Here is a 27,867-nt window from a genome sequence, read left to right as displayed (position 1 = left end):
GCTGCGGCTCGGCTGGGCCGCAGACTGATGCAATCCCGCCGCCGGAGCGCTGGGGAGCCGCTTGCTGCATAACCCGCTGCCGGGCCGGGCGCACGAGGCGTCTCCGCTGCCGCCATGTCGGCGCTGCTCATACAGGAGACGGGCGAGCTGGCCCTGGGTGAGTCCCTGCGGGGCGGCGGCTGAGGGGGCGGGCGCGGGCCCTGTGAAGGAGCAGGTGCCTTTCGGGCCCCACATCGCCCCCGGAGCGGGGCAGCGCGGGGAGACCCCGGCCTGGGGTGGCTCTGAGGCCTGGCCGAGCAGCCCCGCTCCGGGAAGGACACGTTGCTCTAGAGGTCGGTGTTACTCGCAGTCGCTCTCCGATCCCTCGCGTGGGGAGGTGCGTGGCCTGCAAAAGGGCAGGTCCCCTCGCGGGTCAGTAAGGGGTTAAAACACAGGAAACAAAAAGTAGGAGTAAATGGTCAGTTTCCATCGTGGAGAGAGGTAAGTAGCGAGGTGCCCCCGGCCAGGGACCCGTGCGACCTATTCAACATATCCCTTAAATAACGAAAAACTGGTGAGATGGCAAAGTTTGTAGATGCTATAAAATTATTCAGGATCGTTAAGTCCAAAGTCAATGGGTTTAAACCAAGGAAGAGTTTCTTCACTTAATGCACAGTCGACATGAGGAACTCATTGTCAGGGAATGTTGTGAAGGCCAAAAGTATAAATCAGTTTTAAAAAAAAAAAAAAAGGAGGATGGGTACATCAGTGGCTATTAGCTAAGATGGTTATGGATGTAACCCCGTACTGTGGGTGTCCCTAAACCTCTGACTGCTAGAAGCTGGGCTTGGATGACAGGGGATGGATCACTCAAAACTCTTGATTCCCTCTGTAGCATCTGGCACTGCTAACTGTTAGAAGACAGGATAATGGGTTAGACGGACCATTGGACTGACCTACTGTGGCAGTCCTTATGAAGTGGCTGAAAGGTCCCATCATAGCCTGCTGCTGGGCGAGAGGCACTACTACTGGAGGCTTGTGTATGCTAAAGAGGTGGGCGCTGACCAGTGCTGGGTTGAGAGAGCTGCACCCATTTCCTAGTGTATCTGGCCACTATCTCCATCAGCGTTCTGATGCAGGAAAGAAGCGGTGCTAGCCACCATCAGAAAGGCAGTATGTGATGTGTAGGGATTAAATCCATTGCAATAGGCAGCATAGACAACCTTTTTCCTTGGATGCCATGAGGCAGTTCAGTGCTGTTTTTTTTTAATCTGATCAGTTACTACCCCATGGAAGTACAGTATGAGTCACTGTTGTATCATTGCAACTAAAAAGTTTGTCCTCCAAATATGCTCAGTTAATTTTTTACAAAATTTTTAGACACACTGTATCCCAAATGCTTTATTGTAATAAAAACTAAACATTCATCCCTTTTAAAACAAACAAAAAGGGGACTTGGATTTGAGTGACGTGCTGGTTATCTTATACTAAAACATCCCTGGAATTTCTCAGTGTTATAGATGACAATTTCCTAACTCAAAGCCAACTCGGGGGGATTCTATATTAGATCTTGTTCCAATAGATAAAGAGGAACTGATCACAGAACTAAAAGTTAATGGTAGCTTAGGTACAAGTGATCATGACTTGATCACATTTATAATGTGCAAGCAGAATAAAGTCCAGACCAGTAATATATATAATATACTTGGTGCTTTCATAGGGCCAATTTCACAAAGCTGAAAGCACTTATGAGCTAAATCAGCTGGGAGGAATAATTTAATTGAAAAATGTGAATGATAATTGGGAATCATTTCAGAACACCTTTGTAGATGCCTTAAAAAGCCACAATTCCACAGCTGAGGAAGAAGGCTGTGTTGATTTAAAAAACAACCTGGTTTAAAGTACAAGAGAAGGCAGCTGTAAAATAAATAAGATAAATAAAGTGGAATAAAGGGGAAGTTAATAGTAATGACTATAAATCAGCAGTTAGGAATTGTAGAAAATTGATAAGGGAAGCCAAGGGACACAAGGAGAAATTTATGGCAAGGAGGAGTGTTTTAAAATATATTATGAACAAAAAGAATCCTGACAACAGTATTGGTCCATTGCTAGCCGGAATTATCAATAATAACACCGAAAAGACAGAAGTGTTAAATAAATATTTGTTTTTTGTTTGGACATAAGAACGGCCATACTGGGTCAGACCAAAGGCGATCTAGCCCAGTATCCTGTCTTCCAACAGTGGCCAGTGCCAGATGCTTCAGAGGGAATGAACAGAACAGGTAATCATCAAATGATCCATCCTCTGTCGCCCCTTCCCAGCTTCTGGCAGACAGAGGCTAGGGGCACCGTTTCTGCCCATCCTGGCTAATAGCCATTGACGGACCTATCCTCCATTAATTTATCTAGTTCTTTTTTGAACCCTGTTATAATCTTGGCCTTCAAAACATCCTCTGGCAAAGAGTTCCACGGGTTGACTGTGCATTGTCTGCAGAAATACTTCCTTTTGTTTGTTTGAAACCTGCTGCCTATTAATTTCATTTGGTGACCCCTAGTTCTTGTATTATGAGAAGAAGTAAATAACACTTCCTTATTTACTTTCTCCACACCAGTCATGATTTTATAAACCTCTATCATATCCCCACTTAGTCATCTCTTTTCCGAGCTGAAAAGTCTCAATCATATTAATCTCTCCTTATATGGAAGCTGTCCCATACCCCTAATTATTTTTCTTTCCTTTTCTGAACCTTTTCCAATTCCAATATATCTTTTTCGAGATGGGGCGGCCACATCTGCATGCAGAATTCAAGATGTGGCCATACATGGATTTATATAGAGGCAATATGATATTTTATGTCTTATTATCTATCCCTTTCCTAATGATTTCCAACATTCTGTTTGCTTTTTTGACTGACCCTGCACATTGAGTAGATGTTTTCAAAGAACTATCCACAATGACACCAAGATCCCTTTCTTGAGTGGCAACAGCTAATTTAGACCCCCATCATTTTATATGTATAGTTGGGATTATGTTTTCCAGTGTGCGTTACTTTGCATTTATCAACCTTGAATTTTATCTGCCATTTTGTTGCCCAGTCACCCAGTTTTGTGAGATCCCTTTGTAACTCTTTGCAGTCTGCTTTGGACTTAACTATCTTGAGAAGTTTTGTATCATCTGCAGATTTTGCCATCTCACTGTTTATCCTCCTTGTACAAAAGAGTGCTTCACTTAGGAAGGAGAAATCAGATACAAAGCTCTAAAATGGGGGGAATAACTGGCTAGGTGATATACTGCTGAAAAGGATCTGGGGTTTATAGTGCATCACAAATCTGAGCCAAAAATGTGATGCAGTTGCGAAAAAGACTAATATCATTCTGGGGTTTTGTATGTAAGATATGGGAGGTAATTGTTCTGCTCTACTCCTCACTGGTGAGGCATTGGCTGGAGTACTGTGTCTAGTTCTAGGTGCCATACTTCATGTAAAATGTGGACAAATTGGAGAGAGTCCAGAGGAGTGCAACAAAATTGATAAAAAGTTTAGAAAACATGACATATGAGGAAAGGTTAAAAAAACTGGGTATGTTTAGTCTTGAGAAAAGAAGACTCAGAGGGGACCTGATAAGTCTGAAGGTAGGACAAGAAGTAATATGCTTAAACTGCAGCAAGGCCATTTAGGTAAAATGTTAGAAAAAGCTTTCTAATCATAAAGGTAATTAAGCTTTGGAATAGGCTTCCAAGGGAGGAACAGGCTGGACAAACATCTGTCAGGGATGGTCTAGGTTGACTTGGTCCTGCCTGAGCGTGGGGTGCTTGACTTACTGACCCCTCAAGGTTCCTTCAAGCCCTACATTTCTGTGTGTGTGTCTCTCTCTCTCTCTATATGTATATCTGTCTCTAGGTATAGACACAGATGTATACACACGCGCTTGAATTTAGGAAGCTAAGAATTGCTGTTGCAGGTCAGATCAGTGATCCATTGAGGTTGGTACTCTCTCTCTCTGGCATTAGCCAGCACTGGATGTTTCAGAGGAAGGTGTGAAAGCCCTATAATGGACAGTTCTGCAATTACATGCCTAGGGGAGTGACGGGGAGATGTCTGACTCCATGTAGTATCTGGCTTATCTCAATATCCCTTGTACATTATCCTAGATAGCGTAACTGGATATTCTTAACATTGGTATTAATATGCCCTTTTTTATTCTTCCTAGTCTGTGTGCTAAAGTAATAGTATGTGATAAGTAGGTCCACATCTTAACTATGAAATATAGCTACTAAAAAACCCCAACAAAATACCTTTTCTTGTTCCTTACTTCAATTGTGTTGTTTGTTAATTTCCCCGTGTGTAATTTCCCCAACTGTTATTGTTATAAGTGTCTGGCATACTTTCTCTGTGTGGCTCCTGGTTTTATATACCCTTATCTCACCTCTCTGTCTTCTCCCTAAACTAAACAGTCCTAATCTTTTTTTAGTCTCTTGTTGTATGGAAGCTTTTCCATGCTTCCAATATTTTTCATTGCCCTTTTGTCTGGAGTGAACAGAATTGATGATGGTCTTCGAGGTGAGGGTGTGCCATCAATTTATAGAATGTCATAGTGTTGCTCCCTATTCCTTTTTGAATACAACACATGCACAGTGTTTGGTTAATTGACCACCGCTGCATGTTGGGCAAGTACTTTTATTGAACCATCCTCTGTGATGACCAGGTATCTCTCTTGAGTGAGTTAATTTGGACCCCATCAGCGTGTAGGAATATCTAAAACTTCCTTCCAACATGCTTCACCTTGTGCTTGTCTGCACTGAATTTCATCTGTCATGTTACCTAATTGCCGGCTTTTGTATTGGACCAGAATAGTGAAAATGGATCAGTCCTTTCTTGTATTCCAGGCAACAAGAAAAAGGGGCCACCTGATACAATTAGTAAGTGGTAAAATTGGAACAAATAAAGGAGATACTCCACATAATAAGCCAGAGGAATTTTGTGGTGCAGGTAACCACCAAATCAAGAGATTATAGCAAGATATTTTTAAGGGCTGATAATGGTTGTTCATTGCTTTTGCAGTTATAAAGGTAGTCAGCAGTTATGTATCAGTGCATGTTTCTTGGTTCCTTTCCTTCCTCTTCTTTTCACCCCAAAAGCACTCCTCTTCCACCAATAATTGTACAATTAGCTATGTGCATTATGGGTTTGTTTTTGTTGCTTTCCTCTGAAGTATGCAGTCCTGGATATCAGATTCAATGAGCTTCAATGTGGCAAATCCTATATAACTGAGTTATTGTGCATGTCTTGCTAGTTAGAGAGAAGAGACATGGATGTGTAGAATAAAAGGGGCAACACCAGGGAGGATGGTACGGGAGAAAAAACACAGTAAAAGAGGAAGCGGCACAACAGACATTGAGAACAGCTAATGAGGTGAGAATGTATCCTATAGGAATCAGAACAAAAAGAAAAGTGCATAAAGCTAAAAAAGCATTATGCTCTCAGATAACCTACATTTCAAAAAGTTATATTAAACCAAATATCCCTATTTTCCTGTTGTGGGAAAAATGTGCACTGAGAAGTTAGACCAAAATTTTGCAAAAATTGGGAGTTGCAACATACACACCCATCACCTTGAAAAGCACAAAAAACTAGTGTGCAGTCACGATTGGTTGGTATCAAAGAAGGTACACTATCACTTTGGGGAGAAGAGGAACAGACTTTTAGAATGAACTCTTAGGGGTGGTATTCTTAAACGTGCCAAAGGAAGTGGATGCCCAGCTCCTGTTGATAATCCATAGGCGCTTATCTCCCTTAGGCACTTTTTACAATTATACACAAGATCTCTAGTAGTTATTTGCCATCTTGTGTTAAGTTAGTTGTAGTCTTAACTACAACTAACAGTGGTAGTTACTGTGCAAAGACACCACTATTGAGTTAATAAGAACATAGGAATTGCCATATTGGATAAGATCTAAGATCTGTCTGGCCTAGTATCCTGTCTCTGACAGTGGTCTGCACCAGAAGCTTCAGAGGAAGGTGTAAGAAACCTCCATAGGTGGATGTGGGATACTAGTCTATGTCTACACTGCAGAGTAAGCCTGGGGTTTGAACTCCAGCTCAAGCTTTAACCCCCACTTCCGTCTACACACAAATTGCACTAACCCTTAGCTTGGTCCCAGGACCCCACAGGTGTTGAGTTGATTCAAGCCCTATTGCTTTGCAGTGTAGATGCAGTTCCAAAAGTATTCTACGGGCTGACTTTCTTTGTCCTCTGTCAGTGGTTTGGTGGACAGTCAAGTTTTCCCACACTGCATCACAAACAAAGAGCCATTGCTGCCACATTTTGGGAGCGTGCTAGGAAGTCTGAGGATGTGGGTAGTTGGACTCAGGCCTGCCTAATGCAGTGAAGACTCCAGAGCCCCAGGTAGGAACCAGGGTTCTCCAGTTCCTAACCTGGGGTCACAAATGAGTGTTGACACTCAAGCTCTAGGTTAACAAACCCAGGGTCTGGGAACTTGAGTTCTGCTAACCCTGGGCTTACATTGCAGTGTAGACATGCCCTGACAGTTAGAGATTCTCTTGAGACCTGAAGCATGAGGCTTAATGTCTCTTCAAAAACATGTCTTCATTAATTATGATGATGCTGAATATTCTTGATAGCCATATACATATCCAATTCCTCTTAAAATCTTGCCAAGTTTTGTGCTTGCTTTAAAATACCTGTATATGCTTGTTCTATATTACAGGAGAGATGTATGTTTCTGAACGCGAGGGCTGTGATTCTACTGGCGATGGAACAGAGAAGAAGCCTTTCAAAACAGCTCTGAAGGTATCTGCAGAAAACACACGAAGTCTATTTCAAGTCATATTGTTTCCCTTCAGGACAAACAGCCAATTATTTACGGAAATACTTAAACTAGTGGTGGGCCAGATTTGATCTGAAAATAGCTTTTTAAGCTGCTGTTCTCTTTAAATGTAAATCTTATATATCTTAACATCGGGTCCTCATTGATGTGTTTTGTAAATTTAGGATGTCCACCATATTATCTCATTGACAGTCTCACTTCAGTACTCTTATGATGAAACTGACTTTTGCACTTTTTTTTCCCTTTAAGGCTTTGATGACAGCAGGAAAAGAACCATTTCCTACTATTTATGTGGACTCGCAAAAAGAAAATGAGGTGATGTAATTTAAATGGATATTTTTAATTAAATGAGGTATTAAGGTTCCTATTTTTCAAGACACAAATAACTTCTTTCTCTTCCCCCCATATCTCACCGGATCCATCTAGAGATGGGATGTTATTTCTAAGACACAAATGAAGAATGTAAAAAAAACATGGCACAGAGAACAAATGAAGCATGAAGCTAGGGAGAAGAAAGAGGTGGGTTATGAATACTGCCAAGTCAGCTTATTTAGAAATTAAAAATAGAAAAAATCCATTTTAGCTCCCCTGAAAATGGCATATGCTAATCCTGAGTGTGCTGTTATAGTGGTGGATGAAGGCCGTAGCAGGCAAAGTGATCTGTAGTGCACTAGTCAGCATTACAACCTTTAAGCCCACTGCTTGTGTGCCCAGATAGTTTAATTTTGCCAGAGAAGGGCTGAGAAAGTTAAATGTACATGGTCCTATTCTATCCTTGGATATATGGTTTGACTGCCGTTGACTTCAGTGTATATGTATGTTAGTTGTTTTCACTTCATCAAGACAAGCAAATGGTCTGCGTCAGGGATGGGATGAGTTTCTACAAATTTTGGATGTGGATGTCTCTAAACTCCTCCAACCTTCTCTAAACCAGGTTAAGAGCACTTCTAGGAAGTGTTTCATGTTCTGGGGATCGCACCCATGTATCTTAGGGCAGATTTTTGACATATTGTAGCAGGGCTGAGATTCTATGTAAACATTCATCTTTAGAGATGTACGTAACGGTTTCGTACTGCTGTCTGTGGGGAGTGATACTGATATAAATAACCTGATTGTAGTTATCGTTAACACCACTACATGACTAATACATAATTTATGGAAAAACTTCTTAAAATTAGGCAGAAGATGGTTTGCGACGAGAGAAGAACCTGGAGGAAGCTAAGAAAATTACCATCAAGAATGATCCCAGTCTTCCAGAGCCTAAATGCGTGAGTGGAATCCAATGCACTGGATAAGAAGCCCCTGTAACAATCCCTTTCTTATATTTATAAACCGCATGATTCTGAGGTGTGCTCTGCATCATCACCAGCTGTTGAAGACTACTATGCTTTTCCTTCCTTGAGATTTTATTCTCTCTGGTGATTAGCATATCCTCATATGTTTCATCTCCCTCATTCACCTCACAGTTCACTGAGCCTGCTTGACTTTAATTTTGGATTCTTCCAATACACATGCACCAGAGGGGAAAAGCCAAGCTGTACTTCTGCTTGAAACAGCCTGATGAGTTTTTGTTGTTGTTTTTTTAATTGCTAAAAAGATCCTTGTTTAAAATCTGCCCTCAACAGAAGGGCTTTTGCCATGGTGGGGGATGGAGGAAATATTGCTGATTTGAAAAACATACATACTGAATTAATATCCAGTATGTGTGGGCCCCAAGTTCTGCTGAATTACATTCGTGCAGCCACACTGAAGTCAGTGAGGTTTGGCAAGTCTAAATCAGAGGAATTGGGAAGCAAAAAATAAACATTCTGCTAGATCACAATCTTGAAGACACTTCTTACAGAAGAATTTTGATTTGAGATTTTCACTCCAACATAAGCAAACGGACAGTGTACTCAGTTGCACCGAAGTCAATCTCTATCTTTCCCTGGCCAATGCACTGTAGTAATTCCAATTTGCAGATGGCTGGGACTTTAAAATCTATTAACCGATAACTAGATAAGTCTGAAGAGCAACACCAGCCTGCCAATTGGAGAGTCAGTCTTACCATGTCAGTGCCTCAACAGTGACTTTGTGATGGGATTCAATCAGTACCAAAATAAAATGCATCAAAAAGTGCCAGTTATCTACAATTCTAATTCATTATCCTCTCTCATATTTTGGCTTCTAACCGAACTCCTATCTTACTGAGTAGTTTTAAAAATTAGTGCAGAAAAGGCTGTTCAGACCTCCAGGTGAAGGAAAGCTGTGTGTTCAAGGTCTCTTGCCCAGAATGGTGTGACAATTTGGTATATATTGAAGTATAAGTAATATCTGAGAGGCATGGTTTTCAAGTGAACTTTTACATGTGCTGACTCTTGTTGTATTCAGATGTAAAACCAAATTCCTGATCACTTGTGGTCATTAAAGTTCCCACATTGCTATCTGACAGAGTAGGACTGTTAAGCAGAATGTAATAACCCAACATGAAATTTGGTTAGGACATCAGAGGTGCTTAAACACAAGCCTTTCTATTTTTAACTTGATAGGATATTCTTCCCTCGGTGCCCTAAACTGTCATGCAGAATTGATGGGTGCTATTCAATCCGTTGTGTTCTACCCCAGATGCATTTCAATGGTTAGAACCTGTTTCTGGTGCATATCCCATATGCCCATGTCCCATGAAGCTGTGGAAATGAAAGGCACTGTCTAAATGTCAGTTTGTTATGATTTATCTCTGTGGTTCATTGATTTTAATCCATGCTTTACAGGTGAAGATTCGTGCTCTAGAGGCACACAGAGGCCAACGAGTGAAGGTTTTTGGCTGGGTCCACAGGTTACGTAGACAAGGTAAACAGTCCTTAATGTAGACAAAGTAAATAGCTAGCCCTTAAAAGTAATTGAGTCAATGCAGAAAGGGGGAACAAGGGGTAGAGTATAACAGGACATATTCTGGCTCACCTTGCTCAGGCTAGGAAAGCTGGGAGGTGCGTGGAAAATGAACAGCTTCTGTAGCACCAGGTAAAGCTGTCCATCCTAATCCTGGATCCACTGATGCTTCATAGATGTCCTCTGCCAGGTATCCTAGAAGGATTGAACTTGGTTTGACCTGGGGATCGGGGTGTGATGCTGGCTGTCCTGCCTTAACAGTGATTCCTATTGCATGGCATGCTGTGCAATCTGTTTCTTCCCAGAAGGAAAAACTTGAACAAGAGGGGATGGATGGGAGGGGCTACATCATTTCCCACATAATAGCTGTAACTTGGGCCAACATACTCAACGTGTATGGCCGGTCCAAAGGGCCTGGCCCTGAGAACATCCAACACTCCTTGTCAAATTATTGGGGGTAAAATCCTGACCCTATTGAGATCAATTGGAGCTTTGCCATTAACTTCAGTGGAGCCAGGATTTTGCCCTGGGGGATTTGGATGCCTAACACCTAGGATTAGGCTCTACATATGACTTCATCTTTCATTATCTTTTGGCATAAAAAACACAGTTGTGTGGAAAGGATTTTATCATCCAACAAATGTTTTAATGTGTAGTTCTGGTATTTATTAGTGATCATGAGCAACCCTTAACAGACAACCCTGAAAACAAACTGCCGTGATAACATTTGCTGGGTGTGGGCCTACTGAACTGAATAAAATAATAGTTTTGTCTGACGAGTCTGGGTTTTTGTTTTTGTTAACTAGGAAAAAATTTGATGTTCCTTGTGTTAAGGGATGGCACAGGATTTCTGCAGTGTGTCCTGTCAGATGAACTGGTGAGTTGCGGGGTTTTATTTCTGCAATGCAAAAGAGAAGCTATTAATACCCAGTGTTGTTTCCTTTATATGCCCCACTTGAAAGTTTGACTTAATGATATTAAGGTTTAATTCATTAAACTTTTATGAAAAGTTTAAGGGGGGGGGTCTCTTTTTCTCACTCATACCACCGGAGTTTTTCTTGTTCACAGAATGAGTTAACGAGGAGATTATGAACCTTCTTTCTTTGTCTCTGGACCCTTGTAGAGTTTGTATTCTAGCTGTACATTTAAAATATCTTTGTCTCTTTTTCTATAGTGTCAGTGTTACAATGGAGTGATCCTCTCTACGGAGAGCAGCGTGGCAGTGTATGGTACACTAAACCTTGTTCCTGAAGGCAAGCAGGTGAGGGAGTTAGTTGCGGCTGTGAGTTTGGGGTTCCCCCCCACCCACCTATCACTCAGTCAGATGGCAAAATATGGCCCTTTTGGGGAGCGGCAGGGAAAGTGGAGGGAACAGAGGGAAAGAACTCCGTAATTGATTTCAGTGGGGATTGCTGCTCAAAAATTGATGGCATGATATGGTTGAGTGTGTGTGCGCGCGCGTGCGCATGGGTTTGTGCTTGTGTTCGTTAGTTCTAACTGGGTAATATTTCTAGTTTATCTTTTAGCTGAAGTTGCATTTCCTTAGGGTACTAGTATGGAAGAGTATTGTCTTTTAAATATAGACACGGCTTTAGTTTTCCTAAAAAGTGAGATGAATATTTTTTTTAAATAACTGTTTTAGTGGTAATGTGGTGATTCTCAACTCTCCTTTTTAGCTGAGATTTGTGCTTGTAGGCTCCCCTCTATGCAGGATAACCTGTGGGAGCATAGAGACCTTAATTTGGCCTTTTTTTTAATTTGAGAAGGACACACAGCCTGAAAACTGGCCTTTAACGCTGTTTGTGTTCTTTAATGATGATTTCAGCATCATTTATAACTGCTGGAAATGTATAAAAATACAATAAGGTTGTAGACCAAAAACCAAATAGTGTTTATATTTTGCTGCCTTGTAATTGGTCATGTAAATTTCAGATTATTAATACTTATGAAGTCTTTCACATCTGGAGCTAGGGTCAGTTCTACAATAAGTAGCTTCATAAAGGATGCCCATAAAAAGAGTTCAAACTGTAGGTAGGGCTGGAGAATTTTCCAGGAGTTCATATGGGGAGAGAGACTGGATGAGGATGGTCCAAAGTTTCAGGATATCCTTTAAAATATAGTAATGTATAGTAAATATAATTCCCAAAAAACTAATAGTAGGACATTTGTTTTCTAATATCTTCTCAGTTGCTCTTTGTCGAATTAATTCAGTTATAAAATCTCTTCTGCAGAATAAATATAAATCCATATTGTAAAACCGATGCTTGAATATAGTTTCTTGATGTTTGTTGGATTTTCCTGGGGGGGAAAAATTCAGAGAATGAACAACAAAAGAGAAGCTATTCTGATAGTGCTCTAAATAGCTTCTAAAGAGCCAATTTTGAAGAAGATTAGGCTGTTCAACTAGCCACTGATGGTAGGACAGAATGGGACAAATTCTGCCAAATTTACACTCCCAGTACCCCCATTGATATTCTGTATACTGGGTTCTGCCCAGTATCTGATTTACTGAGTTCCCATTAACTATGGCACAATCTGCGGTGAGACTTTGTTATGTTGTAGGCCCTTCCTGAACAATAGTTAAGTGTGAGTTTTGTTAGAAAGGTGTTAATTTATTCAGAAATTTCATCATGCAGTGAAAATGTATTTACTTCTACACAGACACTTGTGTACGTTTTATTGAGTCTAGAAAGTTTGAAAAAGGGGGGGGAAAATAGTCCAGATTGTGACTTGTTTGGCCCTATCTACTCTCTTTCACAGAGTTTAGGAGCCATGTTTGAATACAGTTCAGCAAACTTGTTTCCAAAAAGCACTTGCCAGCCAGTGTATGAACAGGTCCCAACAGTGTTAGAGTTGTGTTTTAAAAAACCAGGGCTACAACATGCTATCTGGCAGTATCCACACTGGTGGGCAAAACAGAGCTAGAAACCTATTAGCTGGAACCGTGTGTTTAAAGCAGGTTGTAATCCTCCCTATCACTCTGAGGAGACTGACTGCATCCATAAGAGAACTTGTCTAAAGAACCCAGCCCCAATTGTATTGGAGCTTATAGCAGCTAGTATCAAGTTAAAATGATATTATCAGGTCAGAAATAACTTATTTTAAAAGCACAGTAATATCCTTCCCTTTGTTAGTAATAATACCTGAGGATATTAAACTCTAACTTCTAACTATTTTGTGCTTTTTGTTTACTATTTATATTCATTAGCTCATTATTACATTATTGTCTCTCTCATTTCGGACAGCGAAAGCCAGATAGAATCAGAAAATGAAACTTTTGCCTTAGCAAATGGTATAATGTTTGGGATTATGACACTACAGCATACGCTACTTGAACTCCAAAATGGACAATTTGTTGTTTCCTTGTTCAGCAGTTAGCTAAAATTAATAAGAGGAGGGTTTTCTGCTTTCATATTGGGGTGAAATTCAGCGCAATGCAGAAAACTCAGAAAAGCCCCCACGTCCCATGCAAGCCCTGGGATGAAATTCCTACATAGTCTATATAGGGTGATCCTTCCACCATCATATGAGCAACTCCCATTGACTTTAGTGAGAGTTACATGTATCCTTCAGCAGGAGGAGATGGGACAAAAATATACAAAGGTCAGAATGCTTTAGATTCCTATCAAGGGTTATCTTGTACAAATGTGTGTATTTTTATGGGAGTGGGGAGAGAAGGAGGGATTTTTCACTGTTTTCACAAGAGTAGCAGTCATTTGGAAACATTGACAAGCTGCCTCAGACCATGCAAGTTCTGAAGATGAAAATCTTTCACACTGAGTAACTTTTTATTAATCAGAAGTAGCACATAATACCACTGTAGTTAAATCGGTGGATCCCAACCCAGTCTTGGGTTGCAAATCATTCGTCTAAAGGTGGCATTGTTGAATTACAAAAAATGGCATTTTAAAAGCATTGCCTTTCTCAATAGGACTTGAACATCTAGGGCTAAAACAGAGTTATTAGCAACAGAGTTAAGTTAGAATATCAAGTTACCATTTTTAGGTGACAGTACCAAACTTCTAATGTGTATGTTGTTTCTTCTAAAACCCATAGGCTCCAGGGGGCCATGAGTTGAGTTGTGACTATTGGGAGCTGATTGGTCTGGCTCCAGCTGGAGGGGCTGATAACCTGATCAATGAGGAATCGGATGTTGATGTGCAGCTTAACAACAGGTATATGATGATCCGAGGAGAGAACATGTCCAAAATCCTCAAGGTGCGCTCCATGGTCATACAGTGCTTCAGGGATCACTTTTTTGACAATGGATATTATGAAGTAAGTATAGCTTTCTTTCCTTCTACAGAGCCTCAGTGACGCTTCTAGATATACTGTATAGACTTTGATATTGAATTGAATTACAGAAAAATTACTTGTCAATTAGGAGACCACTTTTTGACTGTTTTTATAGACGGAATTCTTATCTTAATAATGAGATTTTGTTTAACAGATCACTCCACCGACACTAGTCCAAACGCAGGTTGAAGGAGGCTCCACGCTATTCAAACTGGATTATTTTGGCGAAGAGGCATACTTGACACAGTCCTCCCAGCTGTACCTGGAGACCTGCATCCCTGCGTTAGGAGACACGTTTTGTATCGCCCAGTCATACAGAGCTGAGCAGTCCAGGACGCGCAGACACCTGTCAGAGTATGGGAATCATTGTAGTATAAGTATGCATGTGTTTAGAGGGCAAGGGAACAGCAGTCAGTCAGGAACAATAGGACTCTACAAAAAGGAAGGTAGAGCGTTATGCTAATATGCAAGGGGCTGACCAAAGCTTCTTTGGAAATATCCTGCTCCCAAGGTCAGTGGGTGGGAGGCAGAGCATTAGAGGAGACATTGACTCCTCTTCTCTAATTTGTCCAGGTGGAGAATGACTTTTATTGAGCTTCTATTGTTGGAATGTGCTGTGGATGCCATTGTGTAACTTGTGAAGGGAATAAAGTTATAAGTAGGGCTGTCAAGCGATTAAACAAATTAATTAATTGCGCTGTTAAACAATAATAGAATATCATTTATTTAAATATTTTTGGATGTTTTCTACATTTTCAAATATATCAATTTCAATTACAACACAGAATACAAAGTGTACAGTGCTCAGTTTATATTTATTTTTGATTACAAATATTTGCACTGTAAAAAACAAGAGAGAGTATTTTTCAATTTCCCCGTTGCAAGTACTGTAGTTGCGGATTGGTCCTGCTTTGAGCAGGGGGTTGGACTAGATGACCTCCTGAGGTCCCTTCCAACCCTGATATTCTATTATTCTATGAATCTCTTTATCATGAAAGTTGAATTTACAAATGTAGGATTATGTAAAAAAACAAAAACCCTGCATTCAAAAACAAAACAATGTAAAATTTTAGAGCCTAGAAGTCTACTCAGTCCTACTTCTTGTTCAGCCAATCACTTGACAAACAAGTTTGTTTACATTTGCAGGAGATAATGCTGCCTGCTTCGTGTTTACAATGTCACCTGAAAGTAAGAACAGGCGTTAACATGGCAGTGTTGTAGCCAGCGTCACAAGATATTTATGTGCCAAATGGCCTAAAGATTTATATGTCCCTTCATGCTTCAGCCACCATTCCAGAGGACGTGCGTCCATGTCGATGACGGGTTCTGCTCGATAACAAGCCAAAGCAGTGCAGACCAGTATATGTTCATTTTCATCATCTGATCAGATGCCACCAGCAGAAGGTTGATTTTTCTTTTTTGGTGGTTCGGGTTCTGTAGTTTCCACATCAGAGAGTTGCTCTTTTAAGACTTCTGAAAGCATGCGCCACACCTCATCCCTCTCAGATTTTGGAAGGCACTTCAGATTCTTAAACCTTGGATCGAGTGCTGTAGCTATCTTTAGAAATCTCACATTGGTACCTTCTTTGCGTTTTGTCAAATCTGCAGTGAAAATGTTCTTAAAATGAACATGTGCTGGGTCATCATCTGAGACTTCTATAACATGAAATAAATGGCAGAATGCGGGTAAAACAGAACAGGAGACATACAATTCTCCCCAAAGGAGTTCAGTCATAAATTTAATTAACACTGCACCCCAAATCCCTCATCTCCAGCTCCACCCCAGAGCCTGCACCCCCCCCCCCAACCCTCTGCCGCAGGCCTGAGTACCTCACGCCCAGCCCCCCACACCCAACGCTCTGCTCCAGCCCTGAGCTCCCTCCCACACGCCGAACCTCTCAGCCCCGCCCTGCCACATGAATTTTATTTGTTATGTACACATCACCTCCATATTGGTGCACATAACAAAATTCATTCTGCACATGGATGGGAAAAACTACAGGGAACACTGTTGGCATGTAAATACTTTGCAATGCCAGCTACAAAAGTGCCATGCGAATGCCTATTCTCACTTTCTGGTGACGTAAATAAGAAGCGGGTAGCGTTATGTCTCGTAAATGTGAACAAACTTGTTTCTTTGCGATTGGCTGAACAAGAAGTAGGACTGAGTGGATTTGTAGGCTCTAAAGTTTTACATTGTTTTGTTTTTGAGTGCAGTTACCTAACAAAAAACCCTACATTTGTAAGATGCACTTTCACGATAGAGATTGCATTACAGTACTTTGTATGAGGTGAATTGAAAAATGCTATTTCTTTTATCATTTTTAGAGTGCAAATATTTGTAATAAAAAATAAATACAAACTGAGCACTGTACAGTTTCTGTATTCTGCGTTGTAATGAAATCAATATACACCTCTACCTCAATATAACGCTGTTCTCGGGAGCCAAAAAATCTTACCGCGTTATAGGTGAAACCGCGTTATATCGAACTTGCTTTGATCCGAGTGCGCAGCCCCGCCCCCCCGGAGCACTGCTTTGCCGCGTTATATCCGAATTCGTGTTATATCAGGTCGCGTTATATTGGGGTAGAGGTGTATTTGAAAATGTAGAAAAACATCCAAAATATTTAATAAATGTCAATTGGTATTCTATTGCTTATCAGTGCGATTAAAAAAAAAATGAATTGCGATAAATCAAGTTTTAATCGTGATTAATTTTTTTGAGTTAATCGTGCGAGTTAACTGCGATTAATCGACAACCCTAGTTATAGGCTAAGGAGGGAGGGAGGGAGGGGGCAAAATGGCAATTGGGATGAAATCCTCCCCTCTCATAGGGAGATTGTCTTCATTACTCAAGTCCTCTTGCTTGTGCATGGCTGATGAAAGGAGGGGAAGTGTCTTCATTCTGATGACTAATGGTGATGTGACCTTGTTCTTCAGATATACTCACATTGAAGCTGAATGTCCTTTCATGACCTTTGAAGACTTGTTGACCCGTCTGGAGAATTTGGTGTGTGATGTAGTGGACAGAGTCTTGAAATCGTCTGTATCAACCTTCCTATATGACCTAAACCCGGTATGTGGTGGTGTGGCAAGCAGTCCTGAATATTCACCTCTGTTTGGCAAGAAATATGACGTAATGTCCCTCAGAACCTCAGCCTAGCCTCCTTTTGGCAGCATATTCACACGGGGCGAACAGAGCACAGCAATGAGCTCCAATCATTTGTAAGACACTCAATGACATCAAAAGGAGTCCAGCCTCTGCAAGGCTGATACCTATATCATACACGGATAGGGCTGGTGGTTTATATCTTAAAGTCTCGGGACAAGCTGCTGCTGTTTGAATTCCAGAAGTGCTTAGGGAGCCCCATTCATGGATCATGTAGCCTTTTATTTTGCTTAGAGTGAATTTGATGATGTTTTACACCAGCATGCATTCAGCTCTGGTTGCTACAGTTTCAAACTCACCAGAGTGAAATTGCATCTGGTGCTTTTCTCAAATTTGGAGACTCTAGGAACACACAAAGTTGAAGGACAATGACCACAGACACGATCACAAGTACAAAGTCTTATCTGTACTATGAGTTTTATTAAGCAGTAAGTTACAATTACCCATGCATATAGAAATCTGACAAAAACCTATGCAGTAATTATAACTGTAGTCACACTCACAGCCTCAAAGATATTCTAGGGTCGAATGGACGTCTCAATAGATGATCATCGCTAGAGGGATGGTTCTTGCTGGGGCTTCCTGTGGGCTCGTCCCTTGGGACTTCCCACTTTTACCCAACAATGGAACCCTCTTTTATAGAGTAATTCTTACCACACCTAATACCTTATACTTATGCATGAAGGTGTCAAACTCTCTTTTCCTTATCTGTACCTCCACACCCCATAAATATGTCCTGTTTTTCATAGGTTGTTCTTAGTTCCTCTTATTCTCATTAGCATCTATGCATGCCATGTACTCTGTGGTCAAGACAGTCATTGAAAGATGTTCCAGTCAGGTGTTTCGCGGTCTTGAACAATACATTGCGGTCTATTGCAATCCATTTTTTCATAATATCACCTATTGGCACATCTTATGAAGTAACCTTGTGACCTTGCTGGCACAGGGTTATTCCTATGTCACCCACTCATGTCAAGTGTTCTTAAGGCTGTGGCCTAGTATGGCTAAGCTAAAATCTTATAAGTCTCCGCCTGTAGACCTTGCCTTCCAGCCATGCTTTACTTATATACCTAATACACACTCATCACTCCTAAATATTTATCAATCCTATACTTCTATAATCCTACAATTTAAATCTATTTAGCATAAATTGATTATATATGAAATGGCATATAAATTGACCATAACATCACTTCATACAATGACAAATGGATGATAACTTGAACTAATTGGTTACAGCCAAAACCCCACTGTGCTAGGTACTGTACAAACAGAACAAAAAGCTTGTCTCTGCCCCAATCTAGGTATCTGACAAGAGACAAAAGTGGGATATAGACAGACAGGGAGACTGAGGAAACAGACAATATTGTGTGGTTTCTAAGCTGAGACAGTGCTCAGTAAAGCTGGTTCCTCCTCCTCATCCTGTCTGCAATGACCCACCTTACTTCACTGTCTCCTTAATTTCCCCCCAAAGCCAGCCAACAGCCTCCTACAGCCAGCCAGTCTCCTCTCAGTCACTAGCCAACTCCTTCATGTTGCACAGAGACCAGAGCGTCTCCAGTTTCCTTGGCTTGTTCTGATAAGCACTGCCTTCCTCCTACTTGTTTAGTCTCTGCTCAGGACCTGGGATTGGGGGAGATGAAATACAGCACAGGCCAGAGAGTGAGGTCTTTCCTTAAAGAGGTGAATGTAGCAAGTCTGAACTTGCTGCAAGTACCCAGCCCCGTGTCTCAGCAGATGGAAACTCTCTTGGCATAGTGTCCTGTAGTGCTATCTGCGGTACGCTGTGGAACTGGTGCTGATGTACCCAATGCATCCATGCACAGAGGGGGTCAATGGCCTGAGTGGTACCGTATTGTATCCTGGTTCCTGCAGAGAGCATTCTGTGGGTTTAGAAAGCTGAATGTGGAGAGGGATAGATGCTTTGTGTGCTCACAGTCACTCAGCACCCCAGACACCACCAGGTATTTACCTAAGGCTCCCATAGAGGCAACTGCATTGCATTAGTGCACACACCATGTAAGTAAGGTCCAAGAGCTGTAGAGGGAGCCTCATTGGCACAGCTCTTCTGGCTGGGAGGTGTAAGGGAGACCAGTGGAGGCTTGAATCAATTATTTTAAAAAAATACACAATTTGAAACAATCCACTCTATTAAATCAACAACAACAAAAGTAAGTTAGAAAAAGCAATTCCTCAATGGTTTGAGTTGTTACAAACAGTTAATGGAGAAATCATACATTTGCTATATATTAGCCCAGAATTAGTTTGTTGCCTCTCTCATTCAGACAATTTAAAGCATGGTTCTATTATCAAAGGATTCTTTGTCAAATTTGCTCTGTCTCTTAAGTTCTTTCTAAGCATCACAAACTCTTCCTGGGATCTGAAAGCCAAGCTGTATTCATTCTGGCTACAGCATCTTTTCTAGTTTGTTTCAGGGGAAGAATCTTTATAACTAATTTGTTAAAGCATGAGCTAGAAAAGCATCTGGCTTGTTCTTTCTAAGCCCTACTGGCTGTGCACTGCTAACAGGAAAGCTTGTGGTGTTCACCAAAGTGAGCAGATAGGACTGAAAACACAGGGAATAGATCTCCTGAGTAGGAACGTGCTTTTTTTTTATTTTTTTTTAAGCCTGGCTACTTTCCTAACTCTAACTGCACCGCTAAAAGGAATTGACCTTTCAAACAACACTAATGTTTTCGTGTGTGTCTAATCTTACATTGCAGAACTTCCAGCCCCCCAAACGACCTTTCAAACGAATGAACTATACAGATGCCATTACATGGCTAAGGGAACACGGTGTGAAGAAGGAAGATGGCACTTACTATGAATTCGGAGAAGTAAGACCCTTTTGCCCTCTATTTTTTTGATATCTTAAAAGAGGTTGGAGCTCAACTCTGAAAGTGTACCATACTTATGGTTTCTTTCCTAATTTTGTGACTGGATCATAATGCAATAAATGCAAACAGTGGTTTTATAAAGAACCTACTGACTATTTTTTGGGTATGGCCTGGTCTTCTAGCTGCCTAAAGGGTAATGTTGATCAGTGGGGCCAGGATTTCTTTAAATCAGTGTCTTTGTCCTCCTGAATACTGGGTTTCAGAACCTATTCTCTAGTTTGCAGACATGTGGAGGGAATATGGCTTTTAAGATGCTCTGAGCCTGAGGATCCATAGGGAAATCCACATGAATGGAAGAGGAAACCTAATGCAGACACATCCTCTCTGCATGGCATTCCCTCATGTGTTGTGCTAACATTTTCCTCCCCTTACTGTGTACTACACTCGAGGTAGCGCAGGATAAGTGGAAGGAACTGATGCCATTGGGTTTGGAAGGAAGCCTCCCTTGTGGGCAAAAAAAATTAAAATAAAATAAAAATGGCAAAAACACATAGTTTAAGATCAAAATTTGGATTAAAACTTTTGGTCAAAAATGTTTCAGAAAATTGAGAAATTTGAATAAAATATTTTGGTCAAAAAATTGTATTTAGGGTACACTGAGAAATTGTTTTTAAAATATAGGTTAAAAAATTTGGACAAATTGTATTTTGCTTAAAAAAAAAAAAAGTGGCCAGAGTTGTATTTCAGTCAAAAAACCAAGAAATTTGGATCAGGAAAATTTTATTATTTTGGCCCAAAAAGCTTTTGATTGAAAAGTAGAGAAATTTGGGTCAAAACTTTTGGTGAAAAGGTCCAACCTCCTTCTTCTCATTCTTTTTTAACCTCCAAACTGTGGGTCTCTCTCTCTCCCCCTCCCCCCCCCCCCCCCACCCCCCCCCTGGTTTTGGGGTCCTTTGCACCCTTCTCTGTGCACAGTAAAGGAGACAAAATTACACTTTTGTGACCTTGACATAGTCCAAATCCTCAGAGGGGCTGTGCCTCTGCAGCTCCTGGTGCAGTCAATGAAAGCCCAAGGTGCTCCATCCCTTTTCAGCACCTGGCCCTGAGTTTCTAGTGTCTGGTTTATCTTCCTAAGTTTTGCCACACAATGTGGCATTCTTTATTCATCGCAAATAAGACTGAAGCTGCCTCTGGTTTGAATTGTCATGTCTTTGGTGCTGTCAATGCCTGCCTTAACCCAGAATTGAGAGGGAAATCATGTTATATTTTAGATTTCTAATATAATTTCTACATGTATTTAAATCACAGGCAACAATGGAAGTGAACATTGACCAACACAAATGGTTGTTACAAGCAATGCTTCTTCAATTAATGACAAATGTATCTGTTGGAGTTAGACTTAGGCCTGGTCTACGCTACAGAGTTAGGTGAACATAAGGTAGCTTATGTTGACCTAATTATGTCAGTCTACACTACGGCCTTGCTCCCACTGATGTAAGAGCCCTACTACATGGACATAACAACTCTGCTTCCATGAGAGGCATAGGGCTTATGTCAGTTAGTTAGGGTGATGCAGTGCTGGAAATTGACAAGAAAGGCTGTTAGGCTTCCTGCTGTGAACCCTGTGCCTGGCACACAGCTTGGGCTGTCACCTCAGGACAATTGGGCTCCCGGCTCCCGGCCAGGCTACCCCTCTTAAGTTGGTGGAAGCACTGCTGGTGAGGATGTGCACCGCTGAAGGAGGGCAGTGTGGACGTGAAACACCCCAGCTGTAAGTCGACCTAACATAGGTTGACTTAAGTTTGTAGTGTAGATGTGCCCTTCGTTTCTTTACATCCTGCACCACCTATTGCAATCGAAGGCAGCCATTTAGAGAATGGTCATAAAAGGTGGAATTCCAGCCTGGATGAGTTGAAGCTGTGCTTTGATTTTGATGGAGTTGAGACCCCATGCTGGTGATGTTACATTTTTGTATAAAATAGATTAAATACTACAAAAAAGGGATATTTCATTGTAGTTGCATTTTATGTTAGATCATGTGAAACATATGTTACCATAGATTTGACTGTATGATACTTAATGATTATTAAATAGTTACTTATAGCATAGGCAGAAAATACTAGCAATCTAATGAGGGTATTAAACTGTGCCTGTTTTTTTATTAATAATTAAAATGCTAAATTTGAATTTAAAAAAAAAAAAACAAACAAACTTCTGGAGTGTGTATTGCTAGGTGTCCTTCAACATTCCTTAGTAACTTCAAAGTTAGGAGGGTTTTGATGCAGTGGTACATATAATTGGTCTTTAACTGGTCATTCAAGATATTCCTATATGCAATATATAGATTAAAGGAAGTGCTTAAACAGTTCTCAGCAGTGAGACCGAATGCCCATGGAATGTATAGCATACCTGGGTTTCAGGGCCAGATAAAACTAGCCTCTATGTAACAGTAACTGATCATCTGAAAGAACTCCACTCTCTTCTCAGCTTCCAGTCTGGGACTAGCTTAGTTTTCCTAGTGTCTTAGCTATTCCTAGCTGTTACCCTCTGATATGTAGTGAATATTCTGATGCAAAATAATTTTTTCTTGATTTAACGTCTCGGAGTTTGATTAAAATTGCTTCTCCTCCACCCCTGCTAAAAGCTTTCCTCATATCTCTGTCATTATACTGTGTGTTCTTTTTGCCTGACATCTATAGGAGAAAAGCCTAGTGCTGAACTCAAGCAGTGTGTCTGGCCATAAACGTTGTTAAAATCTTGTTTAACCTCAGGATATCCCAGAAGCTCCCGAGAGACAGATGACAGACACCATTAATGAACCAATCTTGCTGTGTCGATTTCCTGCAGAGATAAAATCCTTCTACATGCAGCGTTGTCCTGAGGATTCCCGGCTTACTGAATCTGTCAGTTTGTGTCACAGAGTATTCGTAGTTTCTTTCTGGGAGGGGGATGGGTGCTTGTGTGTGTGAATGCACAGAAAAATGTAATAAATGACTGGGTGGGAGAGTCAAGTGGGATAGCTTTCACTGAAATAATATTTTTGCATGTGTCTGTGCATGGCCTGTTTGCTTTAAAAAAAGAAATATTGAAGTAAATGTATACCTGCCCTGAAAAGAATAAATGTCAGCACTTTACTAGGGCTTTCGTTTAGTCTGATCACACACAAATGCTATATAAAGATAGTATTCAGTCTAATAGTGGGAGGAAAAGAACAGTCTTACCATTAACGCACAGGACCAGAAGTCAGGAGAGCTGGGTGCTATTCTTAGCTGTGCTACATTTTGTGTGTATGAGGAAAGATTAAAAAGACAGGGACTACTCAGCTTGGAAAAGAGTCTACTAAGGTGGGATATGATAGAGGTCTATAAAATCATGACTGGTGTGGAGAAAGTGAATAGGGGAGTGTTATTTATCCCTTCACATAACACGGGAACTAGGGGTCACCTCATGAAAATAATAGGCAGCAGGTTTAAAATAAAGAAAAGGAGGTGCTTCTTTACACAATACACAGTCATCCTCTGGAATGTGTTGCCATGGGATGTTGTGGCGGCCAAAAGCATAACTGGGTTAAGAAAAGAATTCGATAGCTTCATGGAGGATAGGTCCAACAATGGCTATTTGCCAAGATGGTCAGGGACGCAACCCCATGCTTCGGGTGTCCCTAAACCTCCAACTGTCAGAAGCTGGGACAGGATGACCGGGGATGGTCACTCAAAATTGCCGGGTTTTGTTCATTCCCTCTGAAGCATGTAGCACTGGCCACTGTCTGAGACAGGATAGTGCGCTAGATGGACAGACCCAGTAGGGCCATTCTTATGTACTTGGATAAGTCAATCAGCCTGTCTGCTCAAATTCCCCTCCTGTAAAATGGGGCTAACAGGACATGCCATCCTCCTTAGAGTGTGCCTTAGAAGTGCTACCATGCTAACCTTTTAAGCCTATGATTGGTTTTGGGTTGGCTTTTTTTTTTTCCCCTGTTGCAAGTAGCTTATATGTAATAGTTTGTGACTTCCTGTCTTGTCTGTTTTAGGTTGATGTATTGATGCCGAATGTTGGTGAGATTGTTGGAGGTTCAATGCGTATCTGGGACAGTGATGAGCTACTAGAGGGTTATAAGCGGGAAGGTATTGACTCCACACCTTACTACTGGTATACAGATCAGGTACGTGAATAGACTTTACTCCCTGCATGTCAAATACAGAGGATGTGGCTTTTTCAGATCATGCTAAAATGATAGTAAAAATTAATCTGGGCAGTTTATTTTAGAGAGATCAAGACGTCTCTATCTTTTGGCCACTTGACCCATTGCATCTTGCAATTGGTTGCTACCTGTGGCAAGGTCGTTTTTAGGCTATTGAAATTGCTTTTGCTTGCTGCGGTGCATACATCCTCTATTAGAGCTCCCTGCTTAGAGGCTCCAGTGCAGCCTGGAAATGGCTGGGCATGTGAGTGCAATTCCCTCGGAAAGTCTTCTGTCCCTGCTCTGCCTGTTTGAAAGGCAGTAGTTCCTCTTGGCAACTTCCAAGTATAAAATATTTTTGCTGTTAGTGGACAAAAGAGTAACTTAGTCTGTTGGAAAATTAACAGTCCATCAGCAGTGGTTGCAGGGGGAGGGGAATGGAGTGGAGAAGGACAAAAGAGGGAAAGAAAGGAGTGTAGTGTAAAGTCCTCTTTCCTTCCTGCTCCCTCTTTCCCACTCCTCTCTTTTCTGGATAATAAATCTCAGGAATCAGACAGACACACACTCATTCAGTGGGATGAGCCCATTTTAGTTTCCCCATTTATCATTCAGGATATGAGCCCCCGAGTGTGATATTTATCCCAGTGTAGATGAGTAACAGGCTGATGAGTTTTAAAAATATTTCCTCTTTGCATTTTGTTCCATAGCGTAAATATGGCACATGCCCTCATGGTGGGTACGGCTTGGGCTTAGAACGCTTCTTAACATGGATTCTGAACAGGCATCACATCCGTGACGTATGTCTGTACCCACGCTTCATCCAACGCTGCAAACCTTAACCACTTCCTCAGGAGAAATTCAACAGAAAATCAAAGCAACTTCTAAAATCCTACATGTGAGGGCGGGGGGGAACAGTGCACTATGTCATCCTACAGTCCGTCTAAAGGCAAGAGCTATTGCTCCTTGTTGCTTGAGCCATAAAGTAGTACAGTTTTACTAAAACAACTATCTAATGTAGCAGCTGAAAAGGTGAAATTTTGCTTATTTGGAAGGTAAAATCACTTTTAAAAATCTACAGAAAAATTGCTGTTTTGTCATTTTAAAAACACCATCTGGTTGGGGCATTGCAGCTTTTAGCTCATAGCAAAGTTTTCATATTAGATTGATATTTGAAACATGCAGTGTGTACAATACTTAACATGCAACATTTATTTCTCCTCTGACTTTAACATTTAATCTGTATGTATCTTAAAACATTGGGGCACTTGATTTTCTTTTAAAAGTAATTTGGTTTATGTTCTATCTGTGGTTTGGGGGTTGTTTTGGTTAAATTAAAAGGCAGATCATTTAAAGTTACAAATGCTGTTGTGTATTAATATGAGAGTGTTCAACAGAAGTTAATAAAGATGGAATCATGTAAACTGTTAAAAATACAATGTTAGAACATTTGGGCCTTCACTTACCCAAGCAAAACTCTCTCTGCAGTCAGAAAGAGTGTAGAATTGAGCACATCCTCCTAATACAAAAAGATCTGCTTTCTTTTGTCAGAGTTCATTAATTTGGAAATGATGGCTTCAGTTTTGCAAGGTGCAGAGCACCCTCTGCTGCTTTTGATGTCTGCCAGAGATCAGCAGGCTACACCTTGCAGAACTGGGCCCTTTAACAGGACCGGCCATTGTACAGCCTACATGCTGACATAGAGCGAGGTGGATGCGTTCTTAGAATGTTGTGTCTAGCTTCTCCTGTACACCTGCATGTTTGAGCTCCCTTCATCAGTTGGTCACTGTTGCTTGACACATAGGAAGAAAACTGAATTTTAAAGACACTGATACAATTTGGTAACTTTGAAACTGAAATAGTTTAATTTCAGCATTCTATGATTATTTGGATTAGTGTCCTTTTAAAGAGTATTTTAATCTAAGGAGCATATTTTCATAGGTCAGTAATGTCTTGTCTCCCAGATGGCTCTATACTGACTAAAGTTTGGGTAATGGGCTCAGTGTACTGTTTCTGCTTCTCCTCTGTGGGTTCCCTCAATGATTGTAATCAACTGTTACTTAATTATTAAGTGTTTTGAGCTGTCAGAATGCATTTTAGTCATAAATTAGATAAATCTTACTGGAACAAATAGTAGGTGGGTTATTTGAGACCTACTTGGATACTTGCCTTGGGACCTAGTCTGGACTTTTCATCTACACTGTATTTGTAAACTGTTAAACTTCACATTTCTGTAGCAAAACTTTGTTTTTCCTTTTAGCATTTTGCATGTTGCACACATAAATCAGTCCAATCTGCCAGTCAATAAATTTAGCATAACGTACAAAAATGTGTTCAGGGTAATAACTTTTGGACTGTCCCCTTTTTGTATTTGTCCTTTTGTTTTTCACTGGTATGTTACTTCCTTAACATACTCCACCCTGTCAAAGGACATGTCTACATGGGAAGATTCAGGAAAGTTTAACTGAATTAACTAAAGGTGTGAACTTAAAGCACATTAATTAAATGAAGTGCATTAAACCTCCTGCTCTCATTCAGAAGTAAAACGGCATTATTGCTTTAGCTTAATCTCCTTTGGGTATGGTTACATGGGGATAAAAAATTGGCAGCTGGCCCAGGTCAGCTGACTCGGGCTTACGGCCCACAAGCTCTGGGGCTGAAAAATGGCTGTGTAGCCGTTTGAGCTTGGGTTGGAGTCCGAGTTTTGGGATCCTCGACCCTCACAGGGGTCCCAGAGCTTGGGCTCCTGTCAAAATCTGAGCCCTGCGAGTCTGAGTCAGCTGACCTGGGACAACTGCGGCTGTGCTGCAGGGCCTTTATCCCCATGTAGATGGACCCTTTGAAGACGTTAAAGGCTAAAATGAACTAAGGTTACTTCCGAATGAGTGTCCACACAGGCATTTAATGTGCTTTAACTACTGTACTTTAAATTCATACATTTTAGTTATTTGCCTTAACTTTCCTAAGAGTCTCTGTGTAGACGTGCCCAAAGAGAAGTGGGGTACTGCATCATATTTTTATGTGGGAAATTTCCACATGGTGGATAATGTCAAGTGGCCAAGGCATCATCTGTGCTGGGTTTGTATTGGCAGGAGGGAGAGAAGAGTCCCTGATTGAGGCTTAGGTGCTCCAGGAATTGCAGACATCCCATGAAACTCCCACTGTTCCTGTTCAGGAGCCATGCTGCCATTGAAAGCCAACTGCATCGTTTGAGTAATGCCCCTTTTGAGGAGGGGGTTTAAAAGCTACCGATGAGTTAATGTTGCTCCAAGAAATGAGGATCGCTCAGGTAGCTGATTAGGATGAAGTTTTTTTTTTTCTTCTCCAAATCCTCCTTTGACCTCACTTCTTCCCCCTTATTATCCACTATTAACTTCCACTCCTTTGTGGCCTATTCCTTTCTTCTGGACCTACCGCAGCCTGTATGGAAAAATACCAGACCTTACAAGACTCGCTCACTATACAATAACTACCATTAGTTTTGTTTCCTTCATCTATTCTTTTTCCAGGTTCTTCCTGCATTTTTTTGTCTCCATGTTTGTCTGCTTGAGGTTACAAAACTCTTCAGAACAAGGTGGTTGGTATTTTAATCTGTGTAAAAGTCCAGGCAAAGTTGTAATGCTATATAAATATTTAACAATAATAGACTTGCCAGGGTTTTGAGGTGTTTTATGCTGAATTTATATATAATCCG

General features: G+C 41.0%; 1 protein-coding gene across 1 annotated transcript; it reads left to right on the top strand.

Moving 5' to 3' along the window:
• Nucleotides 1-2: 2 nt before the first annotated feature.
• NARS (asparaginyl-tRNA synthetase) lies at nucleotides 3-27,867 on the top strand. Its single transcript, XM_024208931.3, has 15 exons — nucleotides 3-157; nucleotides 6,707-6,789; nucleotides 7,076-7,141; nucleotides 7,253-7,345; nucleotides 8,005-8,094; nucleotides 9,577-9,655; nucleotides 10,501-10,571; nucleotides 10,869-10,955; nucleotides 13,751-13,972; nucleotides 14,145-14,344; nucleotides 16,931-17,066; nucleotides 19,883-19,996; nucleotides 22,768-22,899; nucleotides 24,027-24,158; nucleotides 24,884-27,867. The coding sequence occupies exons 1-15, from the start codon at nucleotides 115-117 to the stop codon at nucleotides 25,013-25,015; spliced, it is 1,680 nt and encodes a 559-aa protein (XP_024064699.1). The 5' UTR covers nucleotides 3-114; the 3' UTR covers nucleotides 25,016-27,867.

This window comes from Terrapene carolina, unplaced genomic scaffold (assembly GCF_002925995.2).
Source record: "Terrapene carolina triunguis isolate 2854851 unplaced genomic scaffold, T_m_triunguis-2.0 Scaffold69, whole genome shotgun sequence".
NCBI classification, from domain to species: Eukaryota; Metazoa; Chordata; order Testudines; family Emydidae; genus Terrapene; species Terrapene triunguis.
Note: the sequence above shows the minus strand (reverse complement) of the source record. Positions and strands in the feature narration are given on the sequence as shown.

Bases quoted from the DNA above. Each gene is read 5' to 3' on its own strand.
- NARS (XM_024208931.3), top strand. From the start codon at position 115: ATGTCGGCGCTGCTCATACAGGAGACGGGCGAGCTGGCCCTGG. The intron at 7,142-7,252 runs GTGATGTAATTT...GGATCCATCTAG, and splicing joins ACTCGCAAAAAGAAAATGAG to AGATGGGATGTTATTTCTAA. The intron at 13,973-14,144 runs GTAAGTATAGCT...TTTGTTTAACAG, and splicing joins TTGACAATGGATATTATGAA to ATCACTCCACCGACACTAGT.